At 36.1% G+C, this 15,406-nt stretch overlaps 1 protein-coding gene across 5 annotated transcripts in view; it reads left to right on the top strand.

Annotated features, from left to right (window-relative positions):
* The window catches only part of LOC106873547 (actin-binding Rho-activating protein), a 53,100-nt gene extending 38,161 nt beyond the window's left edge, over nucleotides 1-14,939 (top strand). For 4 of the 5 annotated variants that reach the window (XM_089353217.1, XM_089353218.1, XM_089353220.1 and 1 more), the window contains one exon: nucleotides 5,780-9,484. In XM_089353217.1, coding sequence (XP_089209343.1) covers nucleotides 5,781-6,227 — 447 coding nt within the window. In that variant the 5' untranslated portion in view covers nucleotide 5,780 and the 3' untranslated portion in view covers nucleotides 6,228-9,484. Of the gene's footprint in view, nucleotides 1-5,779; nucleotides 9,485-14,804 lie in introns of those variants that run through there. The other variant, XR_008264359.2, reaches the window with a different exon arrangement.
* The last annotated feature ends 467 nt before the right edge of the window (nucleotides 14,940-15,406 follow it).

Below are 15,406 nucleotides of genomic sequence, written 5' to 3'. Positions count from 1 at the left end.
GTATTGAGCAGAATATTTGCTGTAGCCCATCTTTTATATTAAGACAAAACAATGTACATGATAACACTTCCAATCAATTAAGATCAGAAGCCATGAGAGCCACTGCCTGGTACTGCATCAGGGCATTTATTATTGCTGTTGTTATTATTATGCACTGGATTGTCAGAATCATTATCGAAACAGATTAAACACTTTGATGTATTTTGTTACATCCCTCTGATTTCAAAATTGATTGATATCAACTGAGTTTTTCATCCTTTACTGGGTCATTAAAATAAGTTACTGGTCTTCATTTAATTATATCATAAATATCTGGTCATGTGTAAATGTTAAAAATCATTGTCTATATCCATATATATACCTCTGTGTGTGTGTGTGTGTGTGTGTGTGTGTGTGTGTGTGTGTGTGTGTAAGGATGGATGCACATGCCCACACATTTACACAAATATCCTCAGGAATATTCTCATCCTTCCTTAGCTATCATTATTAGAAATGTTGCCAACTTTCAGGGATATACGTTACAAATTCTTAGAATAAACGTTTGTTCAATGAAGCTGCAGTAACTCTAACAGTACTCATAAAGTCACTGCTCATTCTGTCCTTCCTTCTACTTGCTTTTCTTGTAGCTTGCTGGCATCAAACAAGAGTTTCACCAATAAATTCTCTTTTTGCTTGCTTTCAGTTCTTAGAGTCTTCTGTAATATTTTCCCAGTTGATATGATGTTGAACCAAGCATCATCATCATCATTTTGATTGAGTCACAGAAGCATGTCTCAGGTGCACCATTTGGGGCAATGATTGTCAGTAATCTCAGAATACAATATTTGGATATTCTTGCATCTGACACCCTTTTTTTCATGTCCCCACCATCATAGCGAATGTTTCCTAGTAATGGTTTTTATTCTCATGACTTTTATTCTTGCCAGTATTTAATCACCTGTAACATAGACATCCCATTTAACATTCAAAATGAGACTCACTTTTGTTTGTTGAAATCTCTCATGTAAACATAGTTGATGTTGGTATACTGTTCAACTTTAACAACCATAAACCAATGTTGGAGGGCACTATGGCTATTGTTTTGAGTTTCATCTTTCTTTTAAACATAGTCACAACACTGGCATGTTTAAAGTTTTTAAATACATGTCTTCATTCTTATATTTAGAATACGAGGTGGTGGAAATTAACATTGAAAGATGTTCCTCATTGCTTGTACAGTTCAGCAGGAATGAAGCTGGAGGCTAAGAGTTTTGTAGTCATATATCTGAAAGATAGCCAGTGTTCAGTTCCTTCTATGACAGAGGAGTTTCCACCCATGCCTGCTTACAGTGGAGAGATCAGCTGTCACCAGAGACTGATCAATTAATTGAAGTGTTCAAATTTGTGTGATCATCTGTCACAGTACTGCCATCTCCATCTCTCCTTGTTCGGTCCATAGAGAATACAAATAACAGAGGAAAAGTCACATGTGAGATATTGAATTTCATTGGCCTTGGCTTACCACGTCATTCTGACTCTACAGATTTAGAATTAGACAAGGAAGTGATGATAGTTGGCTTTCTTGATTTGGGATCAAGGGCTGTTTTTCTAAGCAAATCATGTTGAGTTTTGGTTGAGATGAGTTCACAGATTTCTTTCCATCAAATCTTGATGTGTGTCATTTGAGAATCATACTTAATGACTGAATGGCACAAACTACAGTATTTTTCAGGTGAGATCATTGAAACTCTAAGATGGAATGAAATGGGGATCAGATTCTGTCCCCAGGCAGAAATTTGTGATGAGTTCCAAGATATTTTAGTTGTTGAAAATTCAGCTTCTCTGACAATGGGTTTTTGTTCTTCAGGTTACCCCTTGGTTTACTTTACAATTCCATTCTTTGACATGACATGACAAAATAATGGTTAATGCAGCTGTCATCATGGTTCAGTAATATTGATGTCACTTCTTCAGACAAAGATGCCGTCAATTTGAGGCCAATGACATGACCGATGCCTCCAGATTGCATTGTAAACAGACTTCAACCTGAAGGAATTGCTAATCATTTGGTCATATTCAGCAGATAATCTGAAAAGAATATGACTATTATAGCTGTAGTTTGCAATGCCTTGGTTTCTGGTGATGCCATTTCAGATGCTGCACTTTCCCCACCCAGGTGTTGCTGTCATCCTCGAGAAGGTTTTTGTCTGACTGTTGTAGAAATATAATTTATCATCATGATATGCATCAAGTGCTGCCATAGCTGTTGCATAATAGCCATTGAGGAGATAATCATTTCAGTGTAGGGGTGCATTAGTTTCAGATCCCTCACCAACTTAAATTTCACAGCAAAAGTCACTCATCCATCATTTTTGTGCCTCTCAGTCCTCTCATTTGAACATCATCTCTACTCATTCACTAACCACTTTACAAATAGACATTTTAATTTAACATCCTACAAGAAAGTGTATCCAAGGCCAATTTCTGTCACTTCCCCCTTTATCTGCAATCCAGTTTCAGCAATTACTGCAATATCAACATTAAACTTTGCCAGGTCATCATTCTGGTCAGGTGATGTTCTTCCTGTCTTACAGATTCCAAATGTTCCATATTCTAGCAATAAAAAAGGACTGTTTGATTAATTGAATAATTGTTGCAACCACAAAATGGATAGCCAACTGGATATGGTTTTCCAGTCAGGAGAGTCAGAGATAAATCTATTCCCGTCATCCCTCCCTTTCTCCTCTCATATGTGTGTGTGAAAATTTTTGTATCAAAATAAAGGCAATCAGACATCCAAAGAGGACTCAATACAAGTTAATAGGGAGCAAATAGTTTTACTTTCAGTTATTTTACATATATAATGTTTTAGCAAAGAAACTCTGCTTTCACTAATTTGATAACTCTTCAGAAACAGAATATTTTGAATCTTAAAAGATAGTTCAGATAGTTCAAAATATCTTTGTAATTCAAATATTCAGAATGGATTTAATTCTTAAGACTTGAAATAATTTCTCTACAAAATATGATAACAAAGAATTAGAAATAGGAAGAATAATCAAACAATAGCATTTCAAGTTAAGTGAGCACACACGCATACTTATAGCGTATTATTACTATAATAAATAAAACATGCTTTCCAATTACATAGTTTTGAGTTCACTCTCACTACACAGCACTTTGAGTGAGGGTCTTCCACTATAGTCCTGGGCCAACCAAGCCCTACAAGTGGATTTGATGGACATGAACTAAAAGAAGCTTGTTGTGTGTATGCGTGTGGGAATGCATGCCTGTGTTTGTCCCCACACCACTACTTGACCTATAAAGAGACTGGGTTGTGATTGTATGTATGTAGATATGTGTATGTATATGCATGTGCTACATGCATGCAAGTGAATGTGCGTATGTATAAGTTATAGATATTTATATATGCATGCATAAGTGTATATACATGCTTGTAAGTAAATTTATGTATGTATATGTGTGTAGGCATACGAAAATGTATGTATATGTGTCTGCAAGTTGTGGCTATGTATGTGGTATGTATAAATGTGTATATAAATATGTATACAAATAAGTCCTTCTGTACATAAATATGTGGATGCATGTACATACTAGGGCATATAGGATTTTGATGTACAATACACTTACATAAACTACTTGAGCGTTCCTATACATGAAAATGTAGGTTTGCAAATGTATCGCTCATAGTTTGAATGTACTTATGCATTTCTCTATTTGCAATACATCAAGGGTCACGGTAGCAGCACAATCTAGATATACCACACTTGGATTAAAGAACATCTACATAAACATGCTTCATTGGTTAAGAAATACTTCCAAATGCCACAACTGTGAAGTGGAATACCATTTTTACCATTGACAAGAATATTGGTAGCTTGAGAATCAAGGAGGCTATTGTCATTAAATTACATAAACCAGACATCAGCAACAGAACTTAATTGCACGAACTAGATTTTCTACCTACCTTGCCTCACTTTTCTTATTTTTTCTCACATCCATTTACCAATCACAACAGCAAATTTTACCACCACTACCCAACAGCTTTGTATAACTTACTCTATTTGAACAAAGAAATTCTCAGGAGGTGCAAGCATGGCTGTGTGGTAAGAAACTTGCTTCCCAACCACACAGTTCATGGTTCAGTCTCACTGTGTGGTACCTTGGGCAAGTGTCTTCTACTATAGCCTCAAGCTAACCAAAGCGATGTGAGTGGATCTAACCGATGGAAACTGAAAGAATCATAAGTATTGGGGTCGATTCAGATGTGATTAGGAAAGATGTGCTGAATCATCCACCTCCAACTCAATAATACATCCTTATTATTTCTTCTCTTCAAGATATTCCATCATTCCAGATTTAACATTTCCTCTCTTATCATTAATATTATTGGTTCATTCCATGGAAAGTTCTAGACCCAACTATAGTTAATGGACAAAGAAAGAATAAGAAGACAATTGCTACTTTTCCTTAAAGTTCAGCTAAGAATTTAGTGACCTTTCACACCCCAACTTTACATATCTGCACTAACTTTATATACCATGTCATTTACTACAGTTACTATTGGTACACCACATTACTTGCTGCTACTGCTACTACCCACCCCAACCAAACACAACTACTAATACAGTTGGTGCACAAACTAATTCAAGCAATACTTTTCATCACAACACACTAGAACACCCCTGCTGATAACTATACACTTCTCCAAAGTCTTAGATTATTTTCTTCTGTTTGAAAAGGGGAATTTTTCTCCAAAATATTAAAAGTACATTAAACAACCTCTGTAAGGTAATACAATATCTTTTCTCATTTTCTTTTCATTCATTAACATCACCTTACATATTTTGCTTCACTCCTCATCTGCATTGCTCAAAAACTTTTTTCAGCAAACATTCATCTTGTTTATACATATTGCAAAGCTGCAAGCAAATTACACGACTCCTATATATTCCATTATAATCTATTATTGATTCCATTAGGTATCTATTATCATTCAGCTATCCATTTATTTATTTAACAATATATTCATTATGCTAATAAGTACATATATATATATATATATATATATATATATATATATATATATATATATATATATATATATATATGTTCAGGCTGTGTGTGTATGATCACTTAAAACGAAATGTTATTTGATCATTCCTTCGACCTCTAATTCTTTGATGACATGTTTCATGGAGAAATTATTCTAATTGTTATGAATCAAAGAAGTTAGTCTCAACTGAAATATCTTATCAACATTCACAGATATATACATGTGCATGTGTGCATGTGTGTATGGTTTGCATGTATGGTACACACACACACACACACACACACAAACAAGAATGAGTAGGAGAAAGAGAGAATATATGTGCAATGAAGTACAGCACATAACCAATGTTTGGGTTCCATAGAAGGTACTGCTTGTTCAGACACCATTGTTGCCTGAACACAATCAGGGGGTAAATTTGCCTTTTATGTTTGTAGCATCAACAAAATAAGGATCCATCATCTGCATCTGCTATGATAGAGCCCCTGATACATGTCCCAGCCCTATGAACCTGTGGCCTTGAATTAACGGAAGAAATCAATATTTATGACATGTAACGCAATAATTTACCTTATTTTCTTCAATATCATATAGCTGATATATATATTTTATATCAGTGATATATATATATTTTATATCACTGATTTATATGTTTTATTTATTTTATTCTTGATAAATCAATTTACTTTTATTTCTGTAATAATAGTTTTTTAAATTCTTCAACAGAATGCCTTTTTCAAAAAATTTGGTCTCAGAAATCTCTACTTGGCAGGCACGTGTCGATGATCACAAAGAGAAACAATTAATTAATCCCTTTTCATTATGGGAAGGTGCATCTCATCGAGAAAAGTTGTCAAAAACAGACGAAAACTATGGGAAACCAGTGGAAGGTACACTGACAGCAATCCGCGGCCAAGAAGCCTTGGAATCAGTCTACAATGAAATTCATGAACTGTGCATGATAATAGCTGCGATTGGAGTGCATCAAACAGATAAATCGGTTCGAGTGACATTTGGTGAATTATTTCATGCATATTTACGCATTTCTAATAAACTGGTTGGTATGTTAATACGAGCTCGTCGACACAATCTGTTAGATTTCGAAGGAGAAATATTATACCAATGTCAAGATGAGAAAGTTGAAATAACTTTATTTAAAGTCCCAGAACGTTAATACGTAACTATTTGATTTGGTTAATATAGTTTAGTTAGCGCTACTTAATATAGAAGCTTAGAAAATCGAAAACAAAATTAACAATATTTCTAACAAAATTTTAACTAACATTAACTGGTTTTATAAATTCTAGAAATGAATGCTTTACTTTTACAGATAATGGTTTCTGACATTTCAATGATTTTGAGTTCTTGGCTATAAATTCTTAGAAATTGGCTTCAAGACCTCTCATAAGTAATGTCTTGACATTTTAGGTACTAAAGAAAACCATGCTTAAATCCATAACATAATGCTTGGCAAACAAACAGGCCAATTAGCTATAGATTATTCCTTAACAGTAAGCATTTGAAATTCTGGCCTCATCTAATGAACTCAGCATGAGTAAACAAGGATAGGATTTCTATTGAAAAAAATGCTGCTTTGATTTTTGCTTGTATCTCTTGTTTCTATATACAGACGTGATTTGGAAAGATGAGCTGGATCTGCCACCTCCAACTCAATAATACATTCTTATTATTTCTTCTCTTTAAGATATTCCATCATTCCAGATTTAACATTTCCTCTCTTATCATTAATATTACTAGCTCATTCCATGAAATGACAGTTCTATACCAAACTATAGTTAAGGACAAAGAAAGAATAAGAAGACAACTGCTACCTGCTGGTAATGCAATAAATTGATTTGTTACTTAAAACTCAGGTAAGAATGAGTAAATGAGCAACAAGGTAGGGTAAGAGTGTGTGTGTGTGTGTGTGTGTGTGTGTGTGTGTGTGTGTGTGTGCGTGCGCGCGTGTGTGCATGAAAGAGAGAGAGAGAGAGAGACAGAGAGGAAGAGAGATTGATAAAAGTTACTGTATTTTATTAGTGTTATGAATCAGTGTTATTGCTATCAGTGAGTGACATATTTCAATGAATTAAGAAATATAAACAAGAAATAATATATCAGTGTACCCACTTGCAGTAATTTAGAACTCACTGCAACTGCTTTCTTGTTTCTCTAAACCAAAACATAATTCTGTTTTGTCTCAATTTCTCTGTGTAGAGAACATGCATCATATAAATACCATACACTACTTCATCATCATCATCATCATCATCATCGTTTAACGTCTGCTTTCCATGCTAGCATGGGTTGGACGATTTGACTGAGGACTGGTGAAACCGGATGGCAACACCAGGCTCCAGTCTGATTTGGCAGAGTTTCTACAGCTGGATGCCCTTCCTAACGCCAACCACTCAGAGAGTGTAGTGGGTGCTTTTACGTGTCACCCGCACGAAAATGGCCACGCTTGAAATGGTGTCTTTTATGTGCCACCCGCACAAGCCAGTCCAGGGGCACTGGCAACGATCTCGCTCGAAAATCCTACAGGAGCCAGTCAGGCGGTACTGGCAACGGCCACGCTCAAAATGGTGCATCTCATGTGCCACCCGCACAAGAACCAGTCCAGGGGCACTGGCAACGATCTTACTTGGCTTGCCGGGTCTTCTCACGCACAGCACATTTCCAAAGGTCTCGGTCAGTAGTCATCGCCTCGGTGAGGCCCAATGTACGAAGGTCTTGCCTCACCACCTCAGCCCAGGTCTTCCTGGGCCTACCTCTTCCACGGGTTCCCTCAACTGTTAGGGTGTGGCACTTTTTCACGCAGCTATCCTCCTCCATTCTCACCACATGTCCATACCAGCGCAATCGTCTCTCTTGCACGCCACAACTGATGCTTCTAATGTTCAGCTTTTCTCTCAAGATACTTACACTCTGACGGGTATTCACATTGACATTACACATCCAACGGAGCATACTGGCTTCATTCCTTGCGAGCTTACGTATGTCCTCAGCAGTTACAGCCCATGTTTCACTGCCATGTAGCATGGTTGTTCGTACGCATGCGTCATACAGTCTGCCTTTTACTCTGAGTGAGAGTCCCTTTGTCGCCAGCAGGGGTAAGAGCTCTCTAAACTTTGCCCAGGCTATTCTTATTCTAGCAGCTACACTTTCAGCGCACCCACCCCCACTACTAACTTGGTCGCCCAGATAGCGGAAGCTATCGACTACCTCTAGTTTTTCACCCTGGAATGAGATAGTTGTTTCCTGTTTGTTTGCAGTCTTTATTGCACCTGAACATGCCTATCTATTTTCTTGATGCTAAGAAAATCCTTTTTTTGGTTTGAGAAAAGATTGTTACCATACTTGTATAATGGCAATTGTAAAATTCTTCAAATATTAATTATAATTAGTGTGTCCCATTAAAAAAAAGAAAGTGGTTCTAAATAATCTACCTACTTTATATCATTCAATTCAGTAATGTATTATAACAAAATCTGTATTAAAAAAATTTTTTTAAATCAAACTCTGTCACAGAGGCCAGAAGCAATCAATAACAAAAATAGATTACCACACTACACATAAGCCAAATCTATCCACAATATATAATACCTTTCCACTAAACAGTACATATCCTTCTACTAAACAGTATATACCCTTCTATTATTGTTAACATTAACAGGAAGCCATTCACTTGATTGGCAAACTTTTCTTTACAGATAACCTCAACGTCTCAACTCTTTGTTGAGTTAAAAAAAACATTTTACTTTTACAAAGACTTTTTTGACTGCCCTCATTTTTTGTTGGACACAATGGCTTGTCTATGTCACAGATAAATTATGCTTCATTCCAACATTTGAATCATAATTCTACATAATTGTTTCTTCTGTCATATCTACTGCATCTCTTTGACAGCTTTCTCTACTAACATGTCCAAATCAGTCATGTAGCTGATTCACTCTGTTGATAGTTTTCCCTATTATATGGTACACGGATACTTTCTTCTCTCTCAATGAATCAACACAGAAAATATTAAAAGATATTCTATGAATAAAGAGTAAAAAAAACAAAAAAAAAACGAGTTGCTTTAAAAGATAAATATGGATGAGAATGTGTTAATGCCTTACATTGAAAAGATCTGTTACAATGAAATGGGAAAATGTAAAAATAAAAATAAAAAACAGAATCCAAAAGAGCTGGTGGTGGTGAGTCACCAGCAAATATTATACAATGAATGAGTGAATAAGTTTGTTTGCCATGGGGAGAAGACACATCTGACATTTTGGGGAAGGATATTTCATGTGAGAGAAAAAAAATATTTTCGATTGAAAAAATGTTTTATTTGTTTGTTTTTCTTTTTACATAAACTCATCGTGCTTTCAATAAAAATTCTTTTATGGTATTTTCTGTCAAAAATAAACCTACATCATTCTGTTATTTTGACTTCATTATTGACAACATTGGCCAAGAAAAATATTTAATTTTTTTTTTTTAATCAACAAAAAATTTAGGTGAAAAAGATAAAAGTTTTTAAAATTGTTGAACATCGAAGTAACAAAAAGTTGATAGGAAACGGTTTCTATATTTAACCTGTTCATATTCTTTATGTGGTTTTGATCTATATTCACAAAATTCATTATAAAGAAGAATAAAGAAATCTGTCTGGTAGATTTTACATTAATATAAAATAGATATTCAAATACAGATACTGGAATGTTTATTACACATATATGTATGTTCCTACCTACCTACCTTTGTGTCACACTAAGGGAAGTAACTCAAAAGAGACAATGAAAGAGTAAGCCAAAGAACAAAAAAAAAGGGGGAAATAAAAGGATGATAATGGTAAATGGTGAGATGCCAGTGGTGACGATCTTTTTATTTGTTGTTCAAGATGGCTATGGTTTGTTTGTTGTTGGTAGTCATGGTAGTGTTGGTGGTGGTGACAGCAACCATTTACATTAAGGTATATATGTAATAATAATAATGATGATGATGAACTTATTGTATCTAGTGCTGCTCAGGTGCGCACTACAACTCAGAGAAAGGAACCAAAACTGCTTTGAACAGTTCGTAGAATATGCACAAGAAGTGTACAGTAAAAAAGACTTTAAAAAAAAAAAAGAGAAAGAAAGAAACAGGGTGGAGAGCATCAGGTGTACTGGAAGCATGGAAATTTTGAAGGATGCAGTGTCTCGACAGCTAATGACTGATGCAGGTAGTTTATTCCATGCTTCATTAATTCTGAGCATGAAAGAATGTTTCTAAAAGTCATGGTGCTGTGTTGCTTTGTGATTTCGCAAGCATGTCCACAAGTGTTAGACATACGGAACTCAAAAAGGTGCCCACGGTTGTTGTTGGAAAGATGCTGGATAATCTTGTGGGTGTCTGCTAAGTCAGTTGCCAGGCATTGAAGCTTTAACCCTTTAATGTTTGCATTATTCTGCCAAAATTAATGCTTTTTCATCCACATTGTTTTAAACTAATCATACATTATCTTGTAGCTATGAGATTTTGATGAGGTAGCTGTTAATTTTTAAAACGATATTGTAGGGTTGGTGTGAGAGACCAGATTTGGCCAGTCTGAACATAAAACAAGCAGAATACTTTTGGCCGGATATGGCCGGTTTAAATGCTAAAGGGTTAATGTGTCCATGCCCAGGGAAGCAAAACATTCAGTGTTGGTTGCAGGTTTTTGAACAGCTTCCAAGAGATGAATATGCTGAGCAAGATAGGATTCATAACAGGTGATATGACATTTTTAAAATTTCAGTACAAAAAAAATAAATATATTGTTCATGATGGCATATAAAAAGCACCATTCGAACGTTGGGCCTCATGGAGGCAGTGACAGGTGACCAAGACCTCTGGCAATATACCATGCTTGTGTAGACCTGTCAAGCCAAGTGAGACCATAGTCGTGGCCGATGCCGGTGTCAGGTCAATGGCACCTGTGCTGGTGGCATGTAAAAAGCACCCACTACACTCTGCTACACTCTCAGAGTGGTTGGCATTAGGAAGGGCATCCAGCCAAATTAGATTGGAACCTGGGGCAGCTCCTTGGCTTACCAGTTTTCAGTCAAAACGTCCAACCCATGCCAGCACGGAAAGTGGGTATTAGACAATGATGATGAATGTCAGCTTCTTACTACTCGCAAAAGCCACCAACACCCCCATCACCTCCTCCATTAACCAGAAAGGTGTATGTAAATAAAGTGGAACCAAGGATTCAATAGGGTGAGGAAGCGGGTAAGTTTGCAGGATTGCGAAAGGAGTGTGGGAGACGGAGGGGAAGGATTGTTGTGAGTGGACACAAGACTTGCTTATATTGTTTTCTGTTAATTTATAAAGACATCCCATCAACAATACTCAGCTATAAAAGATGTCTGAAGATTTGAACTTTTCAAATTTAGCTTATTTCATTAACTATTGACAGTGCTCCAGCAAGGCCTTGGGCTAAAATAAGCTAAAGCACTAATGTTTAATTATTAAGTAGATTGTGTTCGAAATAGTTTTCAATAGTCTTTAATTAAAAGATATCAACAAGTAAATATAATAGTAAAAAATATAAAAAAAGGAAAATCATTAAAAGAAATACAATCACAAATTAATTTTATGTTATATTACACAGAAATTGTCAAAGCTGTGTGTTTGAGAAGTTTGCTTCCCTAACACATGGTTTTTGGGTTCAATCCCACTGCATAGCATGCATTTCTAACATAAACCCTGGGCCAATAAAAGCTTTGTGAATGGATTTAGTAGATGGAAACTGAAAGAAGACCAGTGTGTGAGTGTGTGTGTGTGTGTGTGTGTGTGTGTGTGTGTGTGTGTGTGTGTTGACATTGTGTATTGTACATGGTTGTCACTGTTACACAAACATTCCTTCATTCCCAATATTCTACAAAAGCACGTTTGGCCAAGAGGGACCAGGTGAGGATTGGCAACTGAAAAGGTATCCAGTCATAGAAAATCTTTCTCATTAACCTCTGTCCAACCCATGCAAGCATGGCAGAGGTGGACATTAAACAATAAGATTGATGGAGATCGTAATTAGGAATAAAAGAAAACTTTTTTCCAAGTTGCCATTTGATAGTTCAGTGTATAAAGCTTAGCAACGAGACAAATGGTTACTGTGAGTTTTGGTTTAGTTATTGAAAGAATTAAATTAATAAAGAAAGAAAAGTTAAATTAATAAAGAAAGAAAAGTTAAATTAATAAAGAAAGAAAAGCTAAATTCGATATTCAATAAAAAAAATAAATAAAATGTAACAATGCTTTGCTGTTAGCTTGCAATAAATTGTATTGCTAAGAGAAATTGAATGGAATTTGTTTTGGAAAGTCTCCTGTTGGATGCAACCCGAAGAAAGAGGACAGTTATTGATTCTGTTTGAAGAATTTGTATCGCCCTAACCTTCATTTCAGCAGCATTTTTGCGTGTGATACAAGCAGTTAGTGAAATCCATGTGTAGGAAGTTAAACTGAAGCTGTTTCCTTTGTTCTCATATGTAACACCTTTCGATAAAGACTTGGGTAACTTGTTGGTTTAGGGTGCAGCTAGAACAAAATAAACACAAGCTGCTGCTGTTTTCAGAAATCAAATATAATTGAATTCAATGCTGGTTGTTACTATATTTCCACGACTTTTACCTCTACTTTCTTTCTTTTTTTCTGAGTGTTTACAACAATCTATTTGTAAACAAAACTCGTTAAAAATTAATTCACATACTCCATAAATATTATATTTTCATACTACCAGCTTATTGTCACAAGCATTTTAACCCTTTTGTTACTGTATTTATTTTGAGATGTTTTGTGTTTCTTTCAATTACTTTAAATATAACAAAGAATTTAATAAAATAACTTAGTTATCATGAAACTAGTGTTAGGAGCATAGATTGTGACTAAGGTTTGGTGGAAGATTTTAATTCAAAACTTATGAAAACAAGACATTTGTAGCCAGAGCCAGTTTCAGCCGGGTTGGTAACGAAAGGGTTAGATAAAAAAGCACGGACATCACACAACCCTGTTTTGTAAGAAAGTAATATGTTCTTAGGCAAGGCAGTAAGCTGGCAGAATCATTAGCACGCCAGATGAAATGCTGAACAACATTTTGTCTGTCCTTACATCTTGAGTTCAAATTCCACCAAGCTTGACTTTGCCTTTCATCCTTTTGGGGTCGATAAAATAAGTACCAGTTGTGTATTGGGGTCGATTTAATTGACTTACTGCTCCTCCCTTGAAATTGCTGGCCTCGTGGCAAAATTTGAAACCAATATTATTATTATTATTATTATTATTATTATTATTATTATTATTATTATTATTATTATTATTATTATTATATGCTTTCACAATGTCGTTAGCACACCAGGCAAAATGCTCAGTGGCATTTTGTCTGCCACTACGTTCTGAGTTCAAATTCCACCAAGGTCAACTTTGCCTTTCATCCTTTCAGAGTTGATGAAATAACTAGCACTTGAACACTGGGATCAATGTATTCAACTTACCTCGTCCTCCCCCAAAACAGCTGGCCATGGGTCAAAATCTGAAATCAGTATTTCAATTGGCAAGCTGATAGAAATGCTAGCATGCCAAGCAAAATGCTCAGCGGCATTTCATTTGTCTTTATGTTCTGAGTTGAAATTCTGCCAAGGTCAACTTTACCTTTCTTCCCTTCAGGGTCGATGAAATAAGTACCAGTTGCATACTGGAGTTGATGTAATCAACTTACCCCTTTCCCCAAAATTGCTGGCTTTGTGCCAATATTTGAAAGCAATGTTACGTTCTTAAGCACCACAACTCTGTGTTGAATCCATTCCACTTATATCCTTAATCTTCTTGGGAAAAGTATGAGCAGGATAACCTCCCATCAAACTTAAAATACAGGGTCTTTACGCTCAGCTAGAAGAATACATTCTATTATAGAGGTACCACAAAGCCATGTTAATTCATTGATAGTAATCCACCAAAGGCCAACCTACTTCTATGATATAAAACTTTCTGTTTTAAAATCATTTAAATTAAAATTGTCCATCAAAATTTCATGCTAACATATGTTCTAAACCCCAGCTGAATAATGAGAAAGTTATTTTACTAAATATTTCCTTATCATTTTCGAAATTAATTCAAACAAAGACATTGTATTTCTACAGAAGTATAGTAAGAAAAGGGTTCCCCACTTGCTCCCCAAATTAAGTCACTGTCATTTATTACCAACTGCCAGTACCGCCTGACTGGCCTTCGTGCCGGTGGCACGTAAAAGCACCCACTATACTCTTGGAGTGGTTGGCATTAGGAAGGGTATCCAGCTGTAGAAACTCTGCCAGATCAGATTGGAGCCTGGTGCAGCCATCTGGTTCACCAGTCCTCAGTCAAATCGTCCAACCCATGCTAGCATGGAAAACGGACGTTAAACAATAATGATGATGATGATGATGACAGTGAAGAGTCCTAAACTTGCTTAAAAGACTTTCTAGCAACCCTGAACCAAATCAGAATTTGGTCTGTAATAACGGGAGGAAGATCTATAATTGTTTCCACTCCTTTTCCCAGCAGCATCACACCTAATAATTGATCTGATTACTTTTGTAGTGTTTTGTGAGAAGTAACAGCATGGTTTCAAACTGCAACTTAGTTCTTTAATATTTAAAAGCCTGGGTAGAGAGGTAAATATCCAGCAAAAGGAATCATTTCAATTCATACATATGGTGTGTTCCTGGCTAAATCTGATGATGTTTTGTGTCTCCTGCTTTTTCAGGAACAGCTTGGTGTATTGGTGATCAGTCCACAGCATTGGAGAGCATAAAGATTGAAGTTGCGACGAGAAAAACTTAGCCGACATGAATGACTGGAAACAATGTGGATATTGGAAAAGAGTAACCTGTATGACGATGGTTTGTACCGAGTGTCAAAATGCCAATATCATGACTGCTGCTCAATTCTCTGGACACTATAAAAACGATGAGATGGACAGCTTCAATGGAGACTACAAAAACACGGTCATCAGGAAGGGACACAACAGACAATATGACTGAGTCCACACTCCAGAATTCAGCCTCACTTCTTTGAAAAGAGCCATTGGCTTGATTCAAATGCTATGTGAAGCTGCTGGAGACTGGGTTGGTAGCAGGATTCAACTCCTTGCCATCCCTCCAGAAAGAGTCAGAAGTAGTTGTCACAGAATTTCTATCACTTCACCAGCCCCCCCCCCCCTCAAATTTCTGGTCTCTTAATTTTCCTGATTGTAATATCCGGATTACTATGTGTAGGGAATGGTTGAGAAAGACAACAACTGCTGTGCCTGAAGCCCCAAGATTGCGCTGGTAGCCAAGATCAAAGTGGTGTTTGAAGATCTTCCTA

The sequence above is a fragment of the Octopus bimaculoides genome, chromosome 6 (assembly GCF_046866305.1).
Source record: "Octopus bimaculoides isolate indiv1 chromosome 6, ASM4686630v1, whole genome shotgun sequence".
NCBI lineage: Eukaryota > Metazoa > Mollusca > Cephalopoda > Octopoda > Octopodidae > Octopus > Octopus bimaculoides.
The sequence above is the reverse complement of the archived record's forward strand: the minus strand, read 5'-3'. Positions and strand labels throughout refer to the sequence as shown.